Here is a 27811-nt window from a genome sequence, read left to right on the forward strand (position 1 = left end):
CGGTATTAGAGATGAGAGGGAAGACACAATGAGAGGGAAGAGAAAGGAGAAGGAGAGAGAATGAGACAAAGATAGATATTAACAGGGCGAGTGTTACTGATGTCATTACACTGAAATGCACTATTTTAGTCATTAAATAAAATTAATCCAACCAGATCGGCGCAAGGCAAAACCCGGAAATGCCGTGGTAGAAGACATGACATTGCTGTATTAAAATGGCACAAAGTGCACTTTAGAGAGAAGCTGGGGACCAGCTTCGAGAATAGACTTTTACCAAGGTCTAGCAGGCTTTGTTTCGGTGAGTTTTGTTTATTTCCTGGGAATTGTAAACCCTCGCACGCAGTGGGAAAATCTGCTAGTGAGCAGTGGATGGGACTCCAGCAGGCGTCAGTGAGGGACTCGCTGAAAGCACTGGACCAGGGCTAGGTGGGACCTCCCACTAATGGTACTGGAATGGAATTTTTGTACGAACCAAGGATCCCAACCCTACTCCCGGTGTGTAAGGAAGGACCTTCAAGGCCAGATGTTTCTGTGTTTTCCGTTAAATTTTGGTTCTCTTCCTCTCTCTCTCTCTCTCTCTCTCTCTCTCTCTCTCTCTCTCTCTCTCTCTCTCTCTCTCTCTCTCTCTCTCTCTCTCTCTCTCTCTCTCTCTCTCTCTCTCTCTCTCTCTCTCTCTCTCTCTCTCTCTCTCTCTCTCTCTCTCTCTCTCCTCTCTCTCTCTCTCTCTCTCTCTCTCTCTCTCTCTCTCTCTCTCTCTCTCTCTCTCTCTCTCTCTCTCTCTCTCTCTCTCTCTCTCTCTCTCTCTCTCTCTCTCTCTCTCTCTCTCTCTCTCTCTTCTCTCTCTCTCTCTCTCTCTCTCTCTCTCTCTCTCTCTCTCTCTCTCTCTCTCTTGCAGCGTTCCACGCCACCCCCAACACGTACAAGCGTAAGAACATGGAGAACCTGGTGGACAGCAAACCATGTGGCATCGAGTGCTACATGTACCTGGTCCAGGTTTGTAACTACACAAATTTATGTATTTTATCTATTCCTCATGCCCTACATTATACAAGTGTATAAAGTAGCGTTTGTTTTCTCCATTTCCTGAAAAGTAACCCTTTTTGGGCATACAAAGCTGCATTAATAATAATTTGAATACTATAAATTGAATCCAACATTCAATTATTAAACACACAGTCTAAAAACTGTTTGCCTCTGCATGTCAGCAACCCCTGCTAAGGCCAGGTTAAATATCCCTCCCTGTAACCATGGCAACCATGGCCTTGGATTGACAAATTGACAATGTCGGCACTAAATGGATACATGGCTGAAATGGCTCTTACAGTTATAAACCCTGAGCTCTGATTGGTCCAGGACGGGATGGTGAGGGAGTACGTGGCGGCGGACGTGGTGGCCGAGCGGCCCAAGACGCCGTCGAAGCGCAGCGGCGGCGCCGCGTGGGCCGCCGCTCCCGCGGCCGCCAGCCCAACAGCAACGGGAACAGCCGCCCCAGCACCCCCACCACGGTGTCCTCGGAGACCAAGGACACCGACGGCAGCGACCAGGAGGGAGGCAAGGACGACGACGAGGACGGGGACGACCACAAGGACGACAAGGTCGGAGACGACCACAAGGACGGAGGTGACCACAAGAACGCAGATGACCACAAGGACGTGTCCTCGTTGGCATGCTCGCCACAAGGACGCAGATGACCACAAGGAAGGGATGACCACAAGGACGGAGATTGACCACAAGGACGGAGATGACCACAAGGACGGAGATGACCAAAAGGACGAGGATGACCGTAAGGACGAAGACGACAAGAAAGATGACAACACCAGCAGCTCAGGTGCAAACACACACGTCACACACACACACACACACACACACACACACACACACACACACACACACACACGGTCGCAACACGCATACTGTACACATGATGCAGCACACAGACATTACGTGGTATCGGAATGGCATGCTCGCCAATAATGATACCAGCGATTTTTGGCAGTATATATCTATATCGGCAGCTTTTCAGATACTGGAACAACATTAAAGTTCTCAGTTGCCACTGACTGGTTTCAGTCATTTGGATAACATAGAGGCCATCATGTCTTCTATGGAAGCATGTTGCACAGCAACAGTAGCCAATACCATTAGGCTATTTTACAGTTATTAAAATTAGAGCATTTGAAGTGGTCAAACTACTAACAATATGTTCAGAAGCATTTAGGAACAAAGGGAGTCTACATACGTTGCAGAAGGAGGAGAGGACACTGGAGCAGCACGGACATTTAGAGCCTTTTATTAGGTGCTAAGAGTATACAGAACGACCTTGCGGTCTTCATCAGAGACATGACTCTGATCGCAAGGTGGAAACGTTAGTCGTTCTGTATACCTAATGAAAGGCTCTAAATGTCCGTGCTGCTCCAGTGTCCTCCTGCATGTTCAGAAGCATCTTCCATAAAAACATAATGGCCTAGGATATTTCATAAATACATCCCTACTAATTGTCCCTCTGCGTGTCTCTGCGTGTCTGTCCCTCCAGAAGGGACATCCCTACTAATTGTCCCTCTGCGTGTCTCTGCGTGTCTGTCCCTCCAGAAGGGACATCCCTACTAATTGTCCCTCTGCGTGTCTCTGCGTGTCTGTCCCTCCAGAAGGGACATCCTACTAATTGTCCTCTCCGTGTCTGTCCCTCCAGAAGGGACATCCCTACTAATTGTCCCTCTGCGTGTCTCTGCGTGTCTGTCCCTCCAGAAGGGACATCCCTACTAATTGTCCCTCTGCGTGTCTCTGCGTGTCTGTCCCTCCAGAAGGGAACTCGCGCTGCCAGACTCCGGTGAAGCTGAAGCTGACCTGTGAGGCTGAAGCGGTGGACTGGAGCGGCGCCGAAGCGTCTCTCTTCAGAGTCCTCATAGGAACGTACTACGACAACTACTGCGCCATCGCCAGGCTCATCGGCACCAAGACCTGCAGACAGGTAACTACTGACCTGCAGACAGGTAACTACTGCACCAAGACCTGCAGACAGGTAACTACTGCACCAAGACCTGCAGACAGGTAACTAATGCTCATAGGCACCAAGACCTGCAGACAGGTAACTACTGACCTGCAGACAGGTAACTACTGCCCCATCGCCAGGCTCATAGGCACCAAGACCTGCAGACAGGTAACTACTGACCTGCAGACAGGTAACTACTGATCCATCGCCAGGCTCAAGACCTGCAGACAGGTGGGCCGGCACCGTCTGGTATCAAACACATCCTTTTTGTGTGTGTGTGTGTGTGATTTGTGATGAAGGGCCTAAATGGGTTAATTGTTGTTGCTCCTCCTCCTCACCAGGTGTATGAGTTCAGGGTTAATTGTTGTTTCTCCTCCTCGCCAGGTGTATGAGTTCAGGGTCAAGGAGTCCAGCATCATCGCCCGCGCTCCCGCCGAAGACGAGGACACGCCCCCCAGGAAGAAGAAGAGGAAGCACCGCCTCTGGGCGACTCACTGCAGGAAGATCCAGCTGAAGAAAGGTCAGAGGTCACTGGTCACTGCTACGTCCTGAGCTGTCATGATGATGTTCTTGACGATTATGTCTGGCTTTTAGGCTTCGTAAAAACAAAAACTTGCACAGGGCAGATATGGCAAAATAACTTCAGTATAGAGGGTATGCGTGCACATGCAGACAGTGAGTGGCAAAGTGAGTTTAATGTCGTTTAATGCAATCAGATATAGGACTTTTCTGTTTGGACGTTTGGGCTGTCAAGGCCAGAAAGTCCTTTTTTGACACGCAGTAGGCGTTCCCGCATAACTTCGAATATGATAATGATCATGTCACATGCATACCCTCTAGGTACAAATAAATGACTGATAGTGACCCGTACCAATAATCAAAACAGTCCATACTAGCCAGTCAGAAATGTACTCTGTGCTTTTTAGATGCCTCAATAAAATTACATTAGTGTGCACATCAAAAAATAATAGACCAGAACCTATCACCCATAACTGTTGCAATCATTAAAACATATAGTTTAGTCATAAGCTGGTCCACCTGACTCTCATTGACTTAAATGCATTCCATGGAACTTCTTCTGTCTCCAGTTTGCCTCCCTGTTCGTCTATGGCATGAAAAGTGTGTCCTTGACCTTGATTTCTATACATAGCTTGGCTTTAGTAGGAAACACAAAACCTTAGTTCTAGTGGAACCAGTTACTGTTTGGAATGAAAAGCGACATGCACTCAGCACATGAATAGATCACTAACTATACAACCATACTGTATTCCCCCCCCCCCCCACCACCACCATGTAGATGGTTCGTCCAATCACGTGTATAATTACCAGCCATGTGACCACCCCAGGCAGCCGTGTGATTCGTCCTGCCCCTGCGTCACTGCCCAGAACTTCTGTGAGAAGTTCTGTCAGTGCAGCTCTGAGTGTAAGTATAAGAACACGAGGTGACGTTGTTGTGAACTTGTAGATCACCTACAGTATGTTCAATACTTTTGCTTAACACTCTTCTACGACAAAGTGATTTATAAGATTTATAAGTTCAAATATGGAGATAACGAGGTTTCCACATGATGGAAACAATTTAAATTAGCTTTAATAATCAATTATTTTTTTATTGCTTTCCTTATTTATTCATTTATTTATCTGTGCTCTTGCTTAGCCACTTACAGGGGTTGGGGCATTCTTATATGCAACATAGTAAAACAAAACCCCCCCCTCGCATATTGTTACATTAGTGGGGCTTTCAGTAGTCGCGTTTGCAGACTCTAGTCATGTTGCGGTGGGGGGAGGAGAGAGGGCCTAGTGTCCCATTGGCCGTATAGGGCTAGTAGTCTCCCATTGGCTTAGAGGCCAGCCAATCATGAAAATCTCGCCACTAGACCACATGACTAGACTAGAAAGTCTGGGCTTCAGTGGTCAATAGTAAAGCACATTTATTTCTAACTATTAAAACACATTCCATCCATAGGACGTCTGGAAACGTCATAGGGAATCGAACCGACGACTCCATACGATGTGTGTACACGTCCTAGCGCATCCTCAATGATACCAGGCGAGAGAACAATATTCTGAATTTTTCAGAGTAAAAGCGACCATTTCTTGCCGGCACCCCAGAGCTCCTATTTTGAATGATTGTGTTAAACTATATCTAGCTAGTTTGTTAGTATACGTAGTTATAATAAGATTGTAATTGTGTGTGTGTGTGTATACAGGTCAGAACCGCTTCCCGGGCTGCCGGTGTAAGGCTCAGTGCAACACCAAACAGTGTCCGTGTTACCTGGCGGTCAGGGAGTGTGACCCTGACCTGTGTCTGACCTGTGGAGCCGCAGAGCACTGGGACAGCAAGAACGTCTCCTGTAAGAACTGTTCTATACAGAGAGGAGCCAAAAAGGTACAAATATATAAGTTCACCATTCATTGTCACACAAATAATGGCGATTAACAATTTAATTGTGTTGTGTTGCATTGAACATTGGAACGTATTTCTTGTCTGTTTTTTAGGCTTCGTAATCAAAACTTGCACAGGGCAGATATGACAGATGTATGACAGATATGTAAATATACCAAGAAATCACTGACACATTTAATCATTTTTACTCTTGTTTTCTTTCCATTTTTTTTTATAAACTGGCAAATAGTTGATCTACTACAACATGTCACAAAGTGACGTGTTGTATAAGCTTGTAGATGAACCATTGCTGCTTTGTTTTGAAAATGTTTGTGTATGGACATCTTTCAACATGAAAACGATTGACGATTATGCAATTATCTCAAATAATTGCGATTATGTAATAATTGTGGCATACACGGTACACACACACACGCACGATATGACCTAAAATCAAAACCACGGTCATTTCAAACATCCATCTCTTCTCTCTCTCTCTCTCTCTCTCTCTCTCTCTCTCTCTCAGCACCTGCTCCTTGCTCCATCGGATGTTGCTGGATGGGGAATCTTTATCAAGGAGTCTGTTCAGAAGAATGAGTTTATCTCAGAGTACTGTGGAGAGGTATGATTCAGCTGGTACTCTTTATCAGTAGGATACTTATACTGGTACTCATATCAGTAGGATACTTATACTGGTACTCATATCAGTAGGATACTTATACTGGTACTCACCTTTTATGTATAATAAAAGTATTAACGTTTGTAACGTTGTTGTTTTGCTCAGATTATCTCCCAGGATGAGGCCGACCGCAGAGGGAAGGTCTACGACAAATATATGTGCAGCTTCCTCTTCAATCTCAACAATGGTAACACGCACACACACACACACACACACACACACACACACACACACACACACACACACACACACACACACACACACACACACACACACACAGAGTTAGTGATCTATCTGGATATTATTGAACTGAATTGGAAAAAATGTCTGGCCTTCTTTGGCCCCCTGGTGGTCGTGGAACGATCTACAGTCCAGACTCAAATTGTCTTTGAAAGTTCCTTTGAGAAGTATCAAAAGGATCATCTTAGATGTACAGTCCAACAGCTGCACATGTTTGGATATGTACTAGCCTATGTTCATGGATATGTACTAGCCTATGTTCATGCCTATATATTTATGTTTGGATATGTACTAGCCTTTGTTCATGCCTATATATGTATTAGGTATGTCGGTTCAGATCGTGTATTGTGTGTTTTGCCCTACTACTAAAAAGTAGGACTTTGGTGACTTGTTTGGTGATTTATTCATAGGTACTTTGAGGTGTATTATTATGGATGTTGTATTTGCTGGTCCAAAATGTAACATTGACGATGTGGTATTGAAGTGTAATTTTTTTATTTCTGCCTCTTGGCCAGTTCCCACTTGTAAAAGAGACGCAGTCTCAAGGTGTTTTTACTGGTTAAATAAATAAAGGTTAAATAAAAAAAGAATAAAAAACTATGGAATCTATAGCGCCAGGTAAATCCACAGAGTTGTTCAGAGGTGATGTTTACGTGCTGCTGATCTCCTCTCTCCTCCTCAGACTTTGTTGTCGACGCCACAAGAAAAGGCAACAAGATTCGCTTCGCCAACCATTCTGTGAACCCCAACTGCTATGCAAAAGGTGAGCATTCTGAACATAAAGTTATGGAGGCAAGAAACAACCAACCAGAATACAGCAAGTCTTTATTTACAAAATAAATGTGTTATCAATTAGCTAGCTGCTAAACTAGGCGAGCGCAGTAAGCTTGTAGGATGATGACATTCTTAGGTGGACACTTGAAGCCAGAGGTAGATCCTGTTCACAACAGCCAGCCGCTTACCACCGTAAAGAGCAAAGGAAATCATCGGATAATAACGAAATGAATTTTAAAAAAAATGAATAAAATGATGAATGATTGAATGATTAGGACAGATTGAATTATTGCAGTTTCTGGAGTAAATCCAGAACTGTTGAACTTCCACTAACATGAGGATTTGTAGTAGAAATGTAAATTTATCTGGATTAAGTCCTATTGTTCGTATTGGTACTTAATTATTTGGATTTATGGGGATTTAAGGGTGTAAAAACACTCGTATTTGTATCTATAGCATAATGGGCTACTACATACAGTGCCATCGCTACGTATACGCGCAATACGCACTGTGTGTAGGGCAACACGCCGTGTAGGGCAACACGCCGTGTAGGGCAACACGCCGTGTAGGGCAACACGCCGAGGGAGGCAACGAAATGTGCCAAAAAGTCACAAGCCGACCCTCATAATAACTATTTTCTCTGCGGCTCTGCCACGTAATTACGAGCACCTGTGTAGTGTGTGCGTCCTCGCAAACGGCAAAAATAGCCGATCTGCATGAGGAAACGCAGTGCTCTCGTTGGGAGGGGGGTGGTGGGGCAGCACAAATATCCTACGAGTAAGTAGGGCAACCAAAACGGTCAGCTACGTCCCTGACTACATAAATGTGTTGCTGCTAATAATGAATGGTGTTAATAAGTTGGTTGACTCTGCTGTGTAGTGATGATGGTGAATGGAGATCACAGAATAGGGATCTTTGCTAAGAGAGCGATCCAGACTGGGGAGGAACTCTTCTTTGACTACAGGTCAGTATGACTCCGCACACTACACACTGCACACTACACACTGCACACTACACACTACACACTGAACACTGCACACTACACACTACACCAGTGGTTTTTCAACATTTTTCAAATCAAGGCCCATTAGCTACGGACCTAAATGTTGTCCAGCAGGGGGAGTGGTTTCACCAGGCTACTACGGACCACCATTTGATGAGATTTAGCCTCTCACTCAGACCCAAAACCAAAGAATATGTTTTTGCTTTATCGTAGGGTAATGTTTTGTCCATAATTCCATGCTGTATTGATGTTAGTACTATGGCAAACGTTGATCAGAATAAGAATTATTCTACATTCTCTAATTGTGTAAACTTCTTAAATGGTGCAGAGAAAGCAGGTAGGGATGAAGCTCTGGTCCATATAGCCTTACTCTTGGACCAGAGCTACATCCCTACCTGCTTTCTCTGCACCATTTAAGGCCGTTTCCAAATGTAAAAGACCAATGTTATTATGAAGAAAACAAGATGGTAAGACAGATAGAATAAATAGAATAAAGTTTACCTTCAGAAAAAGTGTTGTTTATGGCTTCTGAATGTAGGTATTTTAACATGTAATGTCTATGGAGTGACGTCACGTCAACACCATTAGCTCAGAAAAGTGCTGTGAGATAAACCTTTTGGCATCGGCCAGGCTCTATTAACATGTATGACATTCTCCCTGGTTACACACAAATCCATATCAAATCAATGTTGTGCTTTTTGCTTCCCAACAGGTACAGTCAGGCGGACGCTCTGAAGTACGTAGGGATTGAACGCGAGCTGGAGATGGCCTGATTCTCACTTCTACCTTCATGTGGAGCAACTACTCAAAGGCCTTACACATGCACACACACACACGCGCACACACACACACACACACACACACACACACACAACGATGCACATGCACACCGTGACCTACACACACACACTTCACATCAGTTCAGGAATAACCCGTTGACTCGTCAAGTGGACCTTCAGGAATCTCTCTTTCTCTTCCAGTTTGTGCTTTTTCTACCAAACACGCTCTGTTTTTTCTACGGTTATAAAGCCTGTCCTTGGTGTTTACAACTGTACTGTCTACTGTACTGTACTGTACTGTACAACTGTACTGTACTGTCTGCAAACTCAAACTTTTTGATGCTATTTTTCTGTATGTGTCGACTGGCGACTAAACTAAACTAAACTATACAAAACAGGTTTTTGGCGTATCTGGACGTTCCAGGGACCAGCATTTCACCAGCTCTTTTTATTGAAAACACGTGCACAACTGCACACACACACACACACACCCCCACACACACCATCTGTGTTTGTACTCCAGTGTGCAACGCAGCCCCTGTACAAACTGTGTGCTTTACATCTAGCGCGCGCGGCTCTGCAGAGTGCCAGGTCACTCTCCATTGAGCATCAAAGGGCCACAGAGCAGGATCGACCAATCGAATTGTAAAAAAAACGGAGGCCTGGCCTTGATTCTTTAGTGGGCTGTTTTCAACTGTTGTGTGGCAGGACCCAAAACCAAACCGGGCCATGATAATATGTTCTGATGGGCGCCGGGCAGAAACCTCCGATCTCCATATTACTTTTCATGGTTTATTTTACCCCTGCAAATGACTGTCCTACTTCATGTAATACTATAGTGTCACGCGTTGCGAACAGATCTGCTATTTTTGAAACATTTTGAAAGTGGTTAAGTGTGTGTGTGTGTGTGTGGGGGGGTTTTTATGAATGAAAAGTAGCTACACTGGATACATTTTCCCCCCCCTGAAAAGTAACTATTATGGATGGACATACAAGGTTTCTGCTCGACAGTGACGATATTTGACTTAAAAGAGGGACCAACTGCTAGACGAGTTGAAAGAATAGAGGCGAGCTGAGATAGAAACAAGAAATGATCACATAGTGATATTTGTCAGGTGAAAGGGCCTATTTTACCGCTGTTTCGGCGCTGTAGTGCCGAAATGATTTCGGCTCGTCAGAAACTTTCAGTAGCACCGAAGAGACTACTTTAGGACGGTACCCCCCCCCCCCCCGAACCTCAAACGATGTCACATTGTAGGCTCTACACAGAGCCCAACCGACTTTTATTCGGCTCTAAAATAGGAGTATGAATCGGCCCAAAGAAGCGCTGTCTCCTTTGTGTCCAGTGCTGTCCACCCCCTCCTCCCTCCACATATTAGTTATTATTTTAGTAACGTATGTTTGTGTGTCACAACCGTGCGCTGTCTCCGTTGTGTTCTCTCCCACCCCCCCCCCCTGCTGCCGCGCTTCCTTCCCCGTCACCCCCGTGTGTGAGAGTGCTTCTCTGTCTGATATTTGCCTCTCCCCTTCCCATTGGCCAGAGCGAGGGCAGCTTTGCCGTTGCTTGGTGTCCCCTTCATTGGCCAATCAGGTCAGTATGGTCTAGGGCTAGGAACAGGTCGTCTAGTTTTCATGAGCTTTCATTGGTCAGGTTTCAGCTGACAGAAAGGTGATGTCTCCAGTAGTGAGGAGGTGCTTGAAGTTAAAAACTGCCAAACGAGTTGAGGAAGTCCAGATGAGGCCAGAACACCATGTTGGAATAGACCAAAAACACTCATTACTGTGCAGGTTGTTAACGTCATGATGTAATAGTTTATCAGGAAGGAAGATACTGCCTGTATTACAGTAATACCGGTTGGATCGTTACTTGAATACGAACGTTTGGCATCAGAACTAATGCCTGGAAGTATTCTGCCATTTTGGCCGTGTTCTCAATTGCCATAACCTGGAGGGATGGCAAAAAAGGGCCTTGTTCCCATTTGCCCGAGGGACACATTGGCTGTTATATCCCATAACCCAGAGGGACAGTCACTCTGTTAAATGGCTACTGTTGTCAAACAACCACTGACTGGGCAGTGTATGTTAGGCCATGAGTGTAGTATACTTTTAATACAAATGAATGCTATTTCACGGGGCAAATCCTGCTCATTCTAAGTCTAAGCTGAGATGGTTAAGAAAAAGCATTTAATAATGCTATATAGTTTTTTACTTTGTATCAAAGAATACAAGTACTACATACTAGTGGAATCGGTTCACCTCTAGCCGCGTAACGTTGTTATTTCTCCAACATGGCAGTCTTTAATTAACCTTCCTCAAAAACATAAAAAAAAAAAAAACATTAATTAAAGAATGCATCCCTGATTTAGAACGTGTGTTTTTGTGTCATGGACTGGTACCTACGTTGGGTCCTCCCACAAGAGACTAGTTGCCATATTATATTAATGTAAAAATGAGAGATGGTGCTTTAAATGACCAAGGCCAGGCTAGCCGGACAACCGTTTATTTCTCCTCTGTCCTGTAACACAACTGTCCTGCAAGAGGCCTAATATGCAGAATCTTATGAATCTCATACCATCTACTAGTTGGTGCACATATTCTGAGTTTAGAGTGGAATCAGTCTTGATTTTATGCTGCGCACACACATGCACACACCTACCTTGCTTTTGGGTGCTAATTTGGATCAGTCAAGACGCAAAACCAGCACTACCTTGAACCAACGGGGCAGGAAATTGACATTGTCCATTTAAACGTGGCTCGTATGTGTAGCTGCAGTCTTTGGCGGACACTGACTGGACAGTTGACCAGCGTTTGTTTGGCCAGTTGGTCTGTCGGTAGCCCACATTACTAAATTGGCTGCTGAGTTTTACTCGGTCACTAATCTAGTAAAAGTGACTTTTTTCCCCCCAGTGGCCATGGTTGGTGCCACAGGATTTATTTGTGTTTAATTTACCTTATTCTATACTTTGACCTTGTTTGCTTGTTTTAGGCTCTCACAATGCACCATGGTGTGAATGTGATGGAGCTTATAGATCTGTTATTTTGGAATATTTGGTCAATCTGGCCCAAAATGACTTGCACAAAATGTCAGGTCGAAAGTGCATAATTTGATATAGTCGGGCCTTGAAATGGCCTTGACCGTTTATGTTGTGCGATGGCCATGCCAATGGACGAGAGTTCGTTTCCTGCCCTGACAAATACTACAACTCAGTGGGGCCGGGCCATATATCGATATTAGAAAGATATTGCGATGTAAAACTAGAGGTCTGAGATTTTTGGATATTGTATTATCGTGATATGGCATAAATCTTCCCTTGTTTTAATAATTTGAGCCTTGGTTTTATACTACAACATTTTCAAAAAATGGCTAATGTACAAGAAGCTCACATGCAATGTGTTGTGAGCTTGCTAGATCTACTAGTTATGCTTTCGTGTATGGTCACAATATCGACATTGAGGTATTCGGTCAAACTTATTGTGATAATTGATTTCGTACATATCGCCCAGCCTTACCACAACCAACCAAAACCACAACTATACCTGTTTGAGCTTTTCCTCTGAATGTCTGGTGTGTACGTCACAGTTTGTCACTGATGTCGATCTGTCTAGTTTATCTCACTAAATGATACCCTTGCTGTACTTTTCCTTTACTGCTAGTTGTTTCCGGGTTCTCGGGTCAGTTCCAAGTGCTTTTTTGGAGGCATGCTTTCATAAGAAGCACCCCAAATATCCAATATCTGGGACCTATTTGCTCTCTCAAAAGGCCTGCTGGGAAAAGAATGCCCTCGGCCAATCGCAAAGGCATCATCATCACAAATGCTCAGTATTCCATTGCTAAATGGACTCGTTGGTATTAGTCGGGCCTGGAGTGGACCTCCCCTCCCCAGTAAGGCCAGTATGGGAACAACAACGCTGTACTGGTTGGACTGTGAGAAAACGTCTGTAATCACAGTGACGGTATCCTGGACTGTCATACTTCCTGCTGTGCCTTCAGTCCTTGACAGAACACTGAAAAAAGTATATTTGTAGAAGCCCTCCCGCCCCCCCTGAGTGTCCAATTAAAGATGACTGTGTTTTAAACCTCTTCATCAATGTCTGCATGACCAAGTATTCTGCATTTTTTTTTCCTGCTTTTTTTTTGGCAAAAGAATCGGCCAACTCCACAAGGGAGACCTCCTTCGACGGCCTCTGTACTGTAACTATTAGCAGTGGAGCGGCATTTCTTTTGCTGCGTTTCGGCTATTCCTGAATCCATTTGAAAAGCGTTGTCATCCTCCGTTCTGTCTGTCGAGGTGCTCTGAAGACTGTTAGTGGAGGAGGAGGTGTTTATCTGAGATGATGAGATATACTTTATTAGTCTCCCGAGGAAGAAATGTGTCTCTTTATTTAATGTGTGTGCACTGCAGGCCTGCTGGGTGCTTCTGTTTGTAGACTAGTAAAACGATGCTCAGAGCATGGGGTGGTGAATGGTGATTATATGTAGGAACAAGAGATGTTTTATTTTTCCGTTTTTGTTTTTTTTAACTGTACTGCCTGTTCCACGTGATGTCCAATCAAATATGATTATCTGTCTTTAAATAGTTTCTGAGCATTCCGTTTGTCTTTCTTGTCAAATAGGCCTCTTTTTTTTTAAACGACATTTAAACGATGTAACAACAACAATCAAACTGTCATGCTGTTTTGTTGTTAACTCTGGTGCTTGCAGAAAACGTCAGATTCGGAGTAGACACCTATCTGCCTGACTTGAAGCAATAATTACCAGCCTTTTCATTAAATAGAACTGTATTTCCATCTCTCTCTCTCTCCCCCCTCTTCTATGCTGAGGTTGTGTTCCTCTCTTGGTCTCCAGTCCTCTGCACCAGCGATGCTCAACATCCAATTGAATAACAACGCATTGTGAGCTTGTACGTAGGTCCTCTTTCCATTTCCGCCTGTTTTTGTCCCAACGTTCGTTTCGCCTATTCTTGATGACTTTTCGTCTTGTGAGTTATGACATGCCCCAAAATAGGGACGCTAAGTGCATGTGGTTCACTGGTTGACTGAATAAACAGCAGGTTAAACCAGCATTACCACCAGGGTCTCAGAGGACCAGCCGATCGAATATCCCTGCGTATTCTTCACTAGCCTCGATACAAGACAGGTTAATACTGTATGACGTCTGTCTCGTCTCCATCCAAGACCAGTTCCTCGCCTGACAAGTGAATGTTGGTGTTGTTCCAACCCCACCTCAGTCTGTTGTCGTCAATCACCCCAACGTTGAACCAGGACCATTATTATTCTCCTCTGATCACAAAGGTGCTGACTTTTTGTAATGTTTACAGGGAATTTTGTTGTTGAAAAGTAATGCAGAATAAAAACATGTTGGAAACAGTTTGTGCCGCTGGTTTTTTAAGTCCCCGTCCCCCCTCCCCTCCCCGTCCTCCCTCCCCCATCATATACAAAGTGTATAAAATTACCTTTGTTTTTAATTTAGGCCTGTTGAAAGCAGGAGTGTTTTCTAAAGGGAGAGCTATTGAAATTTAAAGAATCTGGCTTTGTCCAAACATTACCTATACAACAGTTATTTCATTGGCTTGCTTACATAATATAGCATAACAAGACATTTAAAAAAAAAAATTAAAATGTACGCTAAATGGCAAAAATAAGTTTTCTTGGTAAATATTGTCAGGGCAGGGATATCATGCACAACTGGACACAGCAATAGGAATAATCTTTTTTTGCATAATTGACAAAACATGGCCAACAACAATTTAAAAAAATGTGCAGATTAAATTTAAAAACCCTGTGGGGGTTTGTAAAGCTAATCTCACATAATTTCACAACAATACATCAAATGTGAAACTGCAAGGACCATTTCTGATAAAAAAGAAACCTGAACTGAACAGTAGATGTAGAAATTAAATGACCAGCAGATGGCAGCAGTGTCGTCAGAACCACCCGTCATACACAGCTCTCCTATCATTCATAATTATTAGTTACATCGTTGTATTCTTCATTGCTTACAATAGAAACATAATATTCACAGAACTCTATTAATAATATATCAAGGTATCAAGACAGTTTATAAATGTTTGCATTAATTTGGAAATTAACTACAATAATGACTTGTGTCAAGTTGTGTCTTGTTATACTGTAATAGGCCCATCTTTAAGTTTTTGAGTAGATTCATAAGGTAAGTAATTCAGTAAGTCTGCTAACACTTTAGGTCAAGTTAGTTTTCAATGAATTAAGCTTCACTGAATACTCAAATATTTTGTAAAGGCATTAAGGGACTTCAGAGTATATGCAGCTTGACTTGCAGTTATTTCAGCTGTTATTCCGTTGTTTTTGTTTCATTTCCCTCACATAAGTCAACCTTTGTTTTAGAACGTTTTCCAAGGACAGGGATTGATTGGTAGGAGTTAGGACATACCGTATTATGAAGTGCTTACAGTCAGATGATTTGTCACCTGACTTAACCATTTCAATATGAAGATGTCCTACCCAATCAATCCCTCTATGCTACTATAGGCCTACAGGGAGAGTAAACAGTGTGAAATGACAATTTATTTTAAACAAAATGTAAGACAAAAATGTCTCTATGAACTGAAGTAATATTACATGTCAACTTCAAGCATATGCGCGTAGGCAGGGGCGCTGGAAGGTATTTATACCAGGGGGAGCTGAAGGGTGGGAGGGAAATTGTGGCCGAGCGCAGCGAGGCCGCGCGAAAAAAATCGGGTCTTATTCGGGTATAAATGGCCTAATAATGACTTATTTGGGTAGTTAACAGAGTTAATCATAATAACAGTATGTGACTCTTATTGTGTTGTTGTTTGGGTAGATTTATTTAAACCTGGTGCAGGTGAAAGTAAAACTACAATAAGGTTTTTGCTGTCTCGTCATGTTGTGTCTATCTGTCAACTAACTCGCTGTGCATTCTGCATTCAGCACGCTCTGATAGACATGTCAAAAAAATTCTCCTCTCCACCAGCAGGGGGTGCTGGAGCACCCTCCGCACCCCCCTTCCAGCGCTGATGCGCGTAGGGTACTTTATTGCCTTAATATTTGCAAGGAAACATACATTATTTGCAATTGTGAATGAAAGCTATTAGAAAATTGTTAAATAAGTTTCTCATACTTTTGACATCCGCAAGAACTCGGAATTCAAGAACTCGACTCAGTCCAGACCAGTATATCTTCACCATTTCTATTAAAGCTTGTATCTCTATTTTTGATATTTTATTTGTATATTTATATTATTTATGGGTTAGGTTTTTGTGGAAATAATGTTGTCTATAATAATGACGGAACGCCAGGTTACTTGGAAAAAGTTGAAAGTTGCCCCCCTTTTCAACCTCCAACACGGCCAACGCACAGCCACAGTATAAACGCTGTGCCTTAATTATTGTCAACGGCAAAAAATATACCCCGTGCAATGGAAGGCAGCCGAGGCGGAAGAGACGTCCAGTTGCGTTTGATTGTGTTCCTCCTGCGAATTCACAACAACACAACAGCACACACACATCTGATCTGAAAAAAAAAACACACACACCTAGACATAAGATAAAAACATATCCGATCTACAAATCACCCCCCCCCCCAGCCATCTCTCTCTGCCATGGAGTCTCATGGTAAAGAAGAAGAGCCGTGCAGGGGTCCCGTGCTGCACATTGTCGTGGTCGGATTCCACCATAAGAAAGGCTGTCAGGTAGGTGGAGATCTAATGCAACGGTTGGTCTACCAGTGTGTCTATATACTCTGTCTCTGCGCCCATTTTCAAAATGAAACTAATAGAAGTATTTGATCTACACGGCATTAACTTGCTACTTTGTTGTTTGTGGTTGTCTGTGATCATCAGCCATAATATATTGCAGACGAGCTGTAAATAAAACATGGGTAGCCTATATCTTTCTTTCTGAGGAGGAGGAAGAGGAGGAGGAGGGTAGCTATTTATGATTAAGCTCAGATGAACAAATTCAGGATCATATTAACGTCTCTCACTGAGAGACATAAGTGAGAATAAGATTATTAGCCCTGGATTCAAGACTGCCATAGACTTATATTTGATCGATTCGGACATATAGCCTATATGTCAGAATCAATTAATACAAATGAATCTATATGACAGTCTTGGACCCCAGGCTGATGAGCACAATCATTAATCACTGGTCATTAATTATTTGCTCTCATGATGACACCAAAGAAGAGAGAGAAGGAGAGAGGAGACATTGTTGTGGTTCACGGTGCATGTTTTGTGCACACTCACTGCCACACAGCTTATATGCACTGAACAACACACACACAAACAAGTTTTCCCAGAGCACAGACACACACACACACACACACACACACACACACACACACACACACACACACACACACACACACAGTTATGTATGAGGAAGAGGTTGTGGCATACATTCTCATCTATTCACCATAAAACACATTGTTTTCATTGGAAACATGAGCCTTCCCTTTAGCTTAGTGGACCTGAAGACTTGACGGATAGGACGCTTATATAAATTAGTAATAAAGCGCTGGCCTGGTACAGTAACCTACATATGAACCAATACCAAACAACTCTCCCCTTTACCCGCTCGCCCCGGGCGTACAGCCAGAGGAACAGCGCTGCCTGGTATTCCTAAAGTAATCCAAGTAAATTATGCTTAAACGGTTAGACCTAACCTTATTCCTAACCTTAACCTCAGTAAAACTATGCCTAAACCTAACCCTATAGCTAACCTTAACCCCAGTAGAACATCGTCAGTTGTTTGTGTCACTGGCCTAATGTATGTATGTGGCCTTAATTATTATACAGCCGGCCATTGAAACAAAAACATCACACCTGTGTGAAGTAAGTGGTGCAACTCTGTGTGGGGGGGGGTGGGGGGTCCCCGGAACTTTCAGACCCACAGGAATGCGCCCAGGGGGCCGGGCCGGTTCCGGCGGGCCGGTTCCGACGGGCCGCCCGCGTCCGAAACGGTTGAGAAATGACAGTTACCATGTGGGGGTCCCCAGGGGGTCCCCAGGGGGTCACTGTACTGTACTGTACTGTACTGTACTGTACTGTACTGTACTGTACTGTACTGTACTGTACTGTACTGTACTGTACTGATACACCTGAAATCATCATAAATACAGTTAATATGTATGTGTGTGTTGGGCTGCACAACAGTGACACTTCAGTGACGGTTTTGCAAACCAACCAAATGCTATTCTCGTGCTCAGACACAGGTAGCCAGCCAGGCAGGCACCCAGGCACACACACACAAAGCTACTTAATGAAGTGGTTAGACCACTTAAAAATGTAGCTTTACTGTGAAATTGTGGCTCCAAAGCGGTCTGCTTCCCAAGGCTTATAGTTTAACTCTAAAGTGTGTCCCTGTCAAGTGAAGCGGAACCGAACAGATATAATGACACAGACAGTGGCAGACTGGCAGTGTGTTCAGTTCACCCCTGCTAATTATTAGGGAAAGTGTGTGTGTGTGTGTGTGTGTGTGTGTGTGTGTGTGTGTGTGTGTGTGTGTGTGTGTGTGTGTGTGTGTGTGTGTGTGTGTGTGTGTGTGTGTGTGTGTGTGTGTGTGTGTGTGTGTGTGTGTGTGTGTGTGTGTGTGTGTGTGTGTGTGTGTGTGTGTGTGTGTGTGTGTGTGTGCGTGTGTATATCGGTCCGGGTGTGTGTGTTGTGTTCCTTCAATCCTATGTTCCATCAGCCAGGGAACTGGACAATGTGACTTAAAATCAACATCGTGTTCAAACATTTGACTCAAAAAGCAAAGATCTTTTTTGAAAATAGCAGATCTGCAAGCGCTCAAGAGTAACACAAATTACATAATTCTGGGGGTCCTTGAAATGAAATATTGAGCATATAGAAACATGGGTTTTTCAGAAAACTGTTAGGATTTAGAAGACATTTAAGCTAAACGCAAATAAAACCGAAATTGTTCTCTTTGGCCCTCAAAGCTGACACCGAGATCCTAAAAAACAGCCTAGCAGACGACATGGCTATGAACATCACACCGGTAGCCAAAAACCTTGGGGTTTTCATTGACTCAGGCCTTAGCTTCGACACCCAAATAAAGAAAACCGTACCAGCATGCTTCTTCCAACTAAAGAAGCATAGCTAAAATCAAGCCATTTTTAACAGTCCCCGACCTTGAAAAAGTTATTCATGCTTTCATCACATCACACTTAGATTATTGTATAACGCACTATACACAGGCCTAACCCATAAATCCATTTCCCGCTTACAACTTGTCCAAAAACGCCGCCGCCAGACTCCTGACAAACACCAGGAAATGGGACCACATCACTCCGGTCCTGGCTACACTTCACTGGCTTACTGTTGTTTTTAGAATTGATTTTAAAATCCTTTTATTAACATTTAAGGTACAAATGGGCCAGGCACCCCAATATCTAGCTGATTTCCTACACCCCTATAACCCTCCCCGTATCCTTAGGCCCTCAGACGGTGGCTCTCCTAAAGTTTCCCGAGAAACGTCATCGTATAAACAAGGGAGAACGAGCCTTCTCTGTCCGTGCCCCTAAAATGTGGAACACCCTCCTCCCCAAAACCATCCGACAAGCCGATACCGTTGCATTGCTTTCAAAACTCTTCTCAAAACATACCTGTTCAGAAAAGCCTGTTAAATCATATTTGACCATTCACAGTTAATATATTTCTAGTTCTTATATATATATATTTCTATACACTAAGAAGAATGTTGTAGACCTTATTCTATACGAAAGATCATTAAAAACAAGTTAAAATCCTTTGGGAACTTGGCTCTCTATAGAGAAAACTTGTATCTATATTTCATCTTTTTGTTTTCTTTCGTAAGCTAATGCTCTACTGTACTTTGCTACTTCATACTATCTACAGTCTCACACACAAGTAGCAAAAATTGCCACTGTACAAACTAAAGCACACACATCATGTTATTTTAGCTTTTTATAGAGAAGGTGTTGTTGGTGAAAGCGGTTAAGTGTGTCTTTTGTGCAATTCCTTCCCATTGAATGGGGTGATTCATAGTACACCCTCCCCAAAACCCTCCGACAAGCAGATACCATTGCATTGCTTTCAAAACGCTTCTCAAAACATACCTGTTCAGAAAAGCATTCCCCCCCCAGCCCCGTTGAATGTATGTTCACTGAACTTTTTATCTAATTACATTGTTGTTGTTTTTATATTGTATCTTTGAATATGCTTTCGACTGTGGGTTCTTGATTTGCTGCCTGTGGTGCATCCGTTTGGATGTGTTCGATTTTCCTGTGAATTTGTTGTGCAGCACTTTGTGACTTTGTCCAGAAAAGTGCTATATAAATAAAGTTATTATTATTATTATTATTTGTTAAATTTCAACGTCAGGCCTACATGGGTCAAGTGGGTTATTGGCTTTAAATATTGCTTTTAATATATTTTTGGTTAATTGCCAGCCCTGAGAGAAGTATGACTGAGGGAACATAAGGCTGATGTGATCTTCACATCCCATCTAGTAGCAAAAGTAGATCTACTGTACAAGCTCACAACACATCGCCACGTGACGTGAGTTGGACACATTATTACTTTATTAGATCTTATAATAATAATAATAATAATAATAATAAAACTTTATTTGTATTGCACCTTTCATGACATGAAATGCAGCTCAAAGTGCTTTACAGAGAAATGGAGGATAAAAGAAAAGCAAGGCAACAACATTAAAAACAAGCAGTAATGCAATACAGTGAGGACATGAATAACAAAAATAAAAGATCAATTAAAAGCAATGTTGTAGAAGTGGGTCTTGAGCTGAGCTTTAAAAATGTCTACAGAGGCTGCCTGACGAAGGTACAGTGGCAATTATGAACATTTTCACTTGTTTCAGCTATACTGACGTGCCCAAAATAGAAATGCCACGTTAACGTGCTTTGGGTTTTGAACTATTTGTTACTGAATCATGTAGGATATCGTCAGGTCACTTTTGATCTTTTATCTCTTTGTCCCCCAAAGCAAGACAAAAGACACTGTCCTCCTTTGTTTGCAGCGCTCCACCTGTCTGTGTCGGTTAACAGATGGAAGAGACCGTGTTTCACTGGCTTTTCAATGCTTCTTGGGAACACAGCTGTTGTTCTTTGTCCAAGATAAAAGTGCCATTACTTTTGGAGTGCCTACTTGTGGCCTCACCTCACTGGCCTAATAGCAGCCCCAACAGGTAGTATGTCTGCTGGTGACCACCACACAAGCATGCTCCTTAACCCATTCTGACCTGAGATCAGATTCTAAAAATGTCTGTTTGAAAATGACAGTTTTCTGAAAAAGCTATGTTTCTATGTCAGTCGTCAGTCATTTTGCACTCGGTGGCTCGCTATGAGCTTGTAGATCTGCTATTTTTAAATAGCTAAAGCGTGACATGATGCTAACACCAAAAGGGGTTCCCGCCCCAAATGGGATAAAGTGGAAAAGCCCTCGTCTTCGGTGAAGTATAATAGTATAATATGAGGACCCCCTGTCTCCTGTCTCGAATATGAGCAGTGGAGCAGTTTTCTGTGCTGGAGTGGCTATCTATCGTTAAGGCTCTTAAGGCTCAGGTAATGGTCTGTCTGGTTCCCCTCGGCCCGTGACGGACGTTATCTGATATAGGTTCCAACGGCCTCCTGTGAGGTATCGCAAGATTGGGTTCCGGGGCTGGCAAGTGGCAATGAAATCTGTCTTTCTGTCCGTCTGTCGGTCTCTCTCTCTCTCTCTCTGTCTCTCTCTGTGTCCCCTGCTGTCTATCCTTCACAGACCCCCCCAGGGAGAGTCTTATGTATGACCTTATATAACAACTACATACAGCATATATGTGTGACGTGTTGATATAATATGACAGTAAAGGCTGGATGGATGGTTAACCCATTTAGGCCTGAGCAAAAATTTGAGTTAAAAACATTCGCCCTGAAAGAATATATATATATTCAAACATTTGCGCCACATTTTCAAGATTTTATTTGCACTCTTGCAGTCATTATATGCAAGTTCGAAGTACAAAGCCTGTTAAATCATATTTGACCATTCACAGTTAATATATTTCTATTTCTTATATATATATTTCTATACATTAAGAATGTTGTAGACCTTATTCTATACGAAAGATCATTAAAAACAAGTAAAAATCCTGTGGGAACTTGTATCTCTATATTTCAGCTTTTTGTATTCTTTCGTAAGCTAATGCTCTACTGTACTTTGCTACTTCATACTATATACAGTCTCACACACAAGTAGCAAAAATTGCCACTGTACAAAGCACACACATCATGTTATTTTAGCTTTTTATAGAGAAGGTGTTATTCGTGAAAGCGGTTAAGTGTGTCTTTTGTGTAATTCCTTTCCATTGAATGGGGTGATTCATAGAGTGGGTATTCTGTGTGGGTTTCATAAATATTGAACCAGTGTAAATTATTAACAAGAACTTGTTGTGACTGAATAATAACTACAATGCATCCATGATCCATTGGAACACATGTTATTTCTTTCTACCATTTCTTGAAAAGTAACAGTTTTGGAGAAATACAATATTTTGTATGATATCATATCAAAGTTAAGTGTCCCATGATTAAGCATCCACAAAGATCTAAGTGAATGAAGCACATTAAACAAATCTAGTTCATAAATAGCTCTTATTTAGCTGAGCCTATAATTATGAAACAATCTCTGAACGATATAATACGATGTGAGTGTATGAAAAAGCAACTTGGAACCCCTGCATAGCCCCCTTAAGGCCAGACCACACCCATTAGTCCAGAGGTTCTCAACTGGTGCGGGGAGTCGGGACCACCAGTGGTGCTTGAGGGGGTTCCAGGTGGTCCCCAGCTAAATGATGGAGAGTTGGTAACCAAATCGACCCTTATATATGGAATCCTTATTATTTTAGGCATGATACAGTATGTGCTAGTTGGGACTGTTAATTAATTAAGCACAATTTATATTTATTTTATATTTGTTGTATGGCGGTGGTGTGTGCCTGAAGGTCTACAAGTTCACATAGATTCTCATCAGTGACACGTTGTGAGCTTGTGGATCTGCTGTTTTCGCTGCACGACGACACCACCATCGTACAACCGACCGACCTAATGCGTAAATTAAGCATGAGCCTGGCTATGGTTTCCTTGAGTCCAGGTCTCGGAGTCACATGGTCAGTAGGGGGCGGGGCAGAGAGCAGTGGCGTCTGAGGGCCTGTTTAACAGTGGACTGTCTCACCCGCTTTCACTGGATTCTCACTCTGAGGGCCTGTTGAACAGCGGACTGTCTCACACGCTTTCACTGTATTCTCACTCTGAGGGCCTATGTAACAGCGGACTGTCTCACCCGCTTTCACTGGATTCTCACTCTGAGGGCCTGTTGAACAGCGGACTGTCTCACCTGCTTTCACTGTATTCTCACTCTGAGGGCCTGTTGAACAGCGGACCGTCTCACCCGCTTTCACTGGATTCTCACTCTGAGGGCCTGTTGAACAGCGGACTGTCTCACCTGCTTTCACTGGATTCTCACTCTGAGGGCCTGTTTAACAGCGGACTGTCTCACCTGCTTTCACTGTATTCTCACTCTGAGGGCCTGTTGAACAGTGGACTGTCTCACCCGCTTTCACTGTATTCTCATTTGAGGGCCTGTTGAACAGCGGACCGTCTCACCCGCTTTCACTGGATTCTCACTCTGAGGGCCTGTTGAACAGCGGACTGTCTCACCTGCTTTCACTGGATTCTCACTCTGAGGGCCTGTTGAACAGCGGACTGTCTCACCTGCTTTCACTGGATTCTCACTCTGAGGGCCTGTTGAACAGCGGACCGTCTCACCCGCTTTCACTGTATTCTCACTCTGAGGGCCTGTTGAACAGCGGACCGTCTCACCCGCTTTCACTGTATTCTCACTCTGAGGGCCTGTGTAACAGTGGACCGTTTCACCCGCTTTCACAATAGCAGACCTACAAGCTCGTAGCGTGCCACTCGGTGGCGCCCTACGAGCTTGTAGATCTGCTATTTTTCAATAGCTAAATTATAACATAATGTTATTCCCACTCAAAATGGACTAATGGGCCATAAGTATTCAAACCCACCGTGACTCGTCTAAGTAGGCTAATATCATATTAGACACACAGCATGGTAGACAACCAATGTCATACATGATACAATGACATCTGCATTGAGCTCAGTATTTATTTTATTTTCTTCTTTTTGTTGTGGAAAAAAAGACATAAGTGGAAAAAAAAGACATACGTAAGTGAGACCTATATTAATTTGTAAGCTATGGGGTTCCTCCCCTCGATAAGAGCAGCCATAGACCCAGGTTTAGTTTAATCAGAGCATTAGACTCAGGTAATAGATTTTACTTTATTGAGTCAATCACATGTACAATCCCTTGTTACAAATACTTTTTCTTTTCACCTTTGTTTCTCACATGTTTCATGTCACTGTTGTTGGCTGACTTTGACCCATTTTCTTTGTGCATACATACAGTCTACAGACAACTACATCCCTTCACCTATTACCTATTTCAACACAAAGAAATTAAAAGAAGAAGAGGGTATAGGCCCATGTTAGACTAAAAACTTTCATTTCATTAATGTTGTATCTGTAGACCTACAGTATAGGGGTAAGGTACATTTAGTACAAAATATACAGACAGAGAAAATTAAAAATGAAATATAAATAAGGAAATGAATGGTGTGTGAAGGGGGGGGGGGCTTTGTTAGGCTTTGTTTTGTGATGTTTGTAGTTTGTAATAATAGAATTAGACTCAGGTTTAGTTTGAATAATAGAATTAGACCCAGGTTTAGTTTGAACTTGTTTAGAAAGTATGTAACCATGTACTGTAGATTCCGGCTCTAGACCTGTGTGTACATGTCACCCTCATCCACCCTCCGTCCTCTTATGTCCATAATTATGTCTATAATAAGGGACACAATTCCTGAAATAAAATGTATAAATATACTATACATTCATACATTGTATCACTATCAATACAAAGTGACATGATGAAGTAGCAAGCTGTGCAGGAGAGACAGATGGATTCTTTGGATATAACTGGAAAAACGAGAAGCTGTCTCGAAACAACTCCTGGGGGAGAAATGGAGCTGTCTGTGGTTTAGTCTGTGGTCGTAATGCTTCACTGTTACTTCAGTGTCATCAGGTTGACGTGAAATAAGAAACCGCTTAGGACAAATACGAAGATTTCCAACTGACAGTCACAATATGATATCAAAGTTAAGTGTTTCGTTAAAGCATCCACAAAAACATCCCAGTGAATACAACGAAACAAACTCGGGACTCCTGCACATAGACGCCTTAAGGCCAGACCACACCAATAATGCAACTAGTCGCAAGTTCTTGCAACAAAACGGTTTTGGTGCCAGTCCACAGTACCAATGCAACTCCTTGCAAATGCCATTGGGGGATAAATTGCAAGGAGTTGAGTCACTAATTCCTATCCAGCATCAGGATCTGGAGCTCTGCAGTTTTGCTAACTGTCATTTGCAGTCACATAATATGTGACAGCTAGAAGAGGAAGGGGATGCAACACCTATATTATAGGTGTTGCATCCCCTTCCTCTTCTAGCTGTGCCTTAGGTTGGGTCCCACAGGGTGAGGGTACCGGGGCTCGCCGTCAGTTCTGGGTGCCTGTCTGTCTGACACACAGTGCCCACCCACACCCAGTCAGTTCTGGGTACCTGTCTGTCTGACACAGTGCCCACCGACCCACACCCAGTCAGTTCTGGGTGCCTGTCTGTCTGACACAGTGCCCGCCCACCCACCCCCAGTCAGTTCTGGCCTGGGTGCCTGTCTGTCTGCCCCTGTAGAGGTCCACCATCTCTAAACCAGTCACAAACAAACCAGGCAAAAGGCTTCTTTCTTTGGATATAACTGGAAAAACGAGAAGTTCTCAACAACTCCTGGGGGAGAAATGGAGCTGTGTGTGTGTTTTAGTCTGTGGTCTAAAATGCTTCACTGTTACTTCCTTTACTAAAAGGCTTACAGACATCTTCTCTACTTCCTTTACTAATGCTTATCATTATGTCATCATCAGGCTAATGTAAAATAAGAGGTTTGTGTATGTGCGTACATGAGTGTGTTATGCTGGACGGAAACGTCCGCTCGTTGCTGCTGCTGAGGGTGAACTTATAATAAACAAAGACTTCCTAAATGGATAAAAAGTGAGTGCTGGTATTAATCCTTTTGGTAGAGATAGACCATTCTTAGCAGAACCGTGCACTTGATATTCTTATATTGTGAACTGCTCAACAGTTTGCAGAATTACAGTACATTTCAAGCACAACTCAATACAAAGACTGTTAACTGTGAGTGGAGTGGACGACCCCAATAAAGCATTACACTTGTTTACAAGAGGGTCCACCTTGTTCAATTCATCAAAACATTTAGAGACGTACAAATAGACACTTCTATATAGCCAGAGAGAGAACAGAACAGAACAGGAATTCATCATAAAGGAGGTAAAAAGGGAAAAGAAACATATACACTACAGTGAGGGGAAAAAAGGGGGAGATTCTCCTCTCTTCAAGTGTGTGTGTGTGTGTGTGTGTGTGTGTGTGTGTGTGTGTGTGGGGCCTGCATTTGACTTTTGTAAACCTATTTTAAACAGCGGTTGTGTTGCCTCTCCTTCCAGACGAGGGTCATGACAGTAACTCCGTTCCATGTTTTCCCTCCTCCAGGTGGAGTACTCGTACCCGCCTCTCCTTCCAGACGAGGGTCATGACAGTAACTCCGTTCCATGTTTTCCCTCCTCCAGGTGGAGTACTCGTACCCGCCTCTCCTTCCAGACGAGGGTCATGACAGTAACTCCGTTCCAGAGGAGTGGAGGTACCTGCCTTTCCTGTGCCTTCCTGACGGAGCCCACAACTACCAAGAAGGTAACGGTCTGAGGACGATCACTACCAGCTGGGGCGTCTCAACTCAATCAACATAACTGCAACGCTATGATCGGTTTGACCCCTTATCCCTAAACGGCTATTTTTGGTTCAGCGGCTATTTTTGGTTCATGGTACCAGTGTGCAAACTGTGCAAATGAGTATAAATCTGTCTTAAGACAGTGATTTGGATGTGTCACTTGCTGGAACGTTGTTGCTGTCACAGTCAGAGGTCATGTGACTGCCCTGTGGTGTAAGACCTCGGGTCACGTCACACAGCAAGTATGGAATTGATAATACTAGAGCAGGGTTCCCCAGTAGGCGGCCCGCGGGCCATTTGCGGGGTGGGGGGTCCCAGATATAAATGGCATTAAATGGGGGTCAGTAGCCTATATGCATGTCAAACTGGGCATCCTTTTCAAATGTGGTGAGACCTCGACCTCGCGCGTGCGGACTCGACCCCCAGCCTGGTACCCTATAGTCAAACTAAGCCACTGCAGCATGACGATGTCTATCACACACAGGGATTACAGTCAGTACCACAGTGTCCCTGGAGACACTGACTGGTAACGTGTTCCTTCCCATCACTGGAAGGAACACGTTAACATGAGGCCCAGGCCGAAGGCTGCTAGCCTGACGCATGCAGTCAGTCCCACACAGCACTGTGTCTTTACCAGGCCGAAGGCTGCTTGCCTGACGCATGCAGTCAGTCCCACACAGCACTGTGTCTTTACCAGGCCGAAGGCTGCTTGTCTGACGCATGCAGTCAGTCCCACACAGCACTGTGTCTTTACCAGGCCGAAGGCTGCTAGTCTGACGCATGCAGTCAGTCCCACACAGCACTGAGTCTTTACCAGGCCGAAGGCTGCTTGTCTGACGCATGCAGTCAGTCCCACACAGCACTGTGTCTTTACCAGGCCGAAGGCTGCTATCCTGACGCATGCAGTCAGTCCCACACAGCACTGTGTCTTTACCAGGCCGAAGGCTGCTTGTCTGACACCATGCAGTCAGTCCCACACAGCACTGTGTCTTTGCCAGGCCGAAGGCTGCTTGTCTGACGCATGCATGCAGTCCCAACACAGCACTGTGTTTTTACCAGGCCGAAGGCT

The 27811-nt window shown here is 43.6% G+C and overlaps 2 protein-coding genes across 2 annotated transcripts in view; both read left to right on the forward strand.

The window, feature by feature from the left end:
* ezh2 (enhancer of zeste 2 polycomb repressive complex 2 subunit) overlaps window positions 1–10195 on the forward strand; it is a 21615-nt gene extending 11420 nt beyond the window's left edge. Inside the window, 13 exon segments of the mRNA XM_080793282.1 lie at window positions 896–993; window positions 1354–1431; window positions 1434–1613; window positions 1615–1828; window positions 2802–2968; window positions 3374–3509; window positions 4287–4412; window positions 5200–5378; window positions 5902–5997; window positions 6160–6241; window positions 6977–7057; window positions 7948–8032; window positions 8784–10195. Coding sequence (XP_080649408.1) covers window positions 896–993; window positions 1354–1431; window positions 1434–1613; window positions 1615–1828; window positions 2802–2968; window positions 3374–3509; window positions 4287–4412; window positions 5200–5378; window positions 5902–5997; window positions 6160–6241; window positions 6977–7057; window positions 7948–8032; window positions 8784–8844 — 1583 coding nt within the window. The 3' untranslated portion in view covers window positions 8845–10195.
* A 6099-nt stretch (window positions 10196–16294) lies between these two features.
* The window catches only part of avl9 (AVL9 homolog (S. cerevisiase)), a 33598-nt gene continuing 22081 nt past the window's right edge, over window positions 16295–27811 (forward strand). The window contains exons 1-2 of the mRNA XM_080794111.1: window positions 16295–16537; window positions 26585–26705. Coding sequence (XP_080650237.1) covers window positions 16448–16537; window positions 26585–26705 — 211 coding nt within the window. The 5' untranslated portion in view covers window positions 16295–16447. The remainder of the gene's footprint in view (window positions 16538–26584; window positions 26706–27811) is intronic.

The sequence above is a fragment of the Protomyctophum bolini genome (assembly GCF_963924005.1).
Source record: "Protomyctophum bolini genome assembly, chromosome: 21".
In the NCBI taxonomy this organism is placed as follows: domain Eukaryota; kingdom Metazoa; phylum Chordata; class Actinopteri; order Myctophiformes; family Myctophidae; genus Protomyctophum; species Protomyctophum bolini.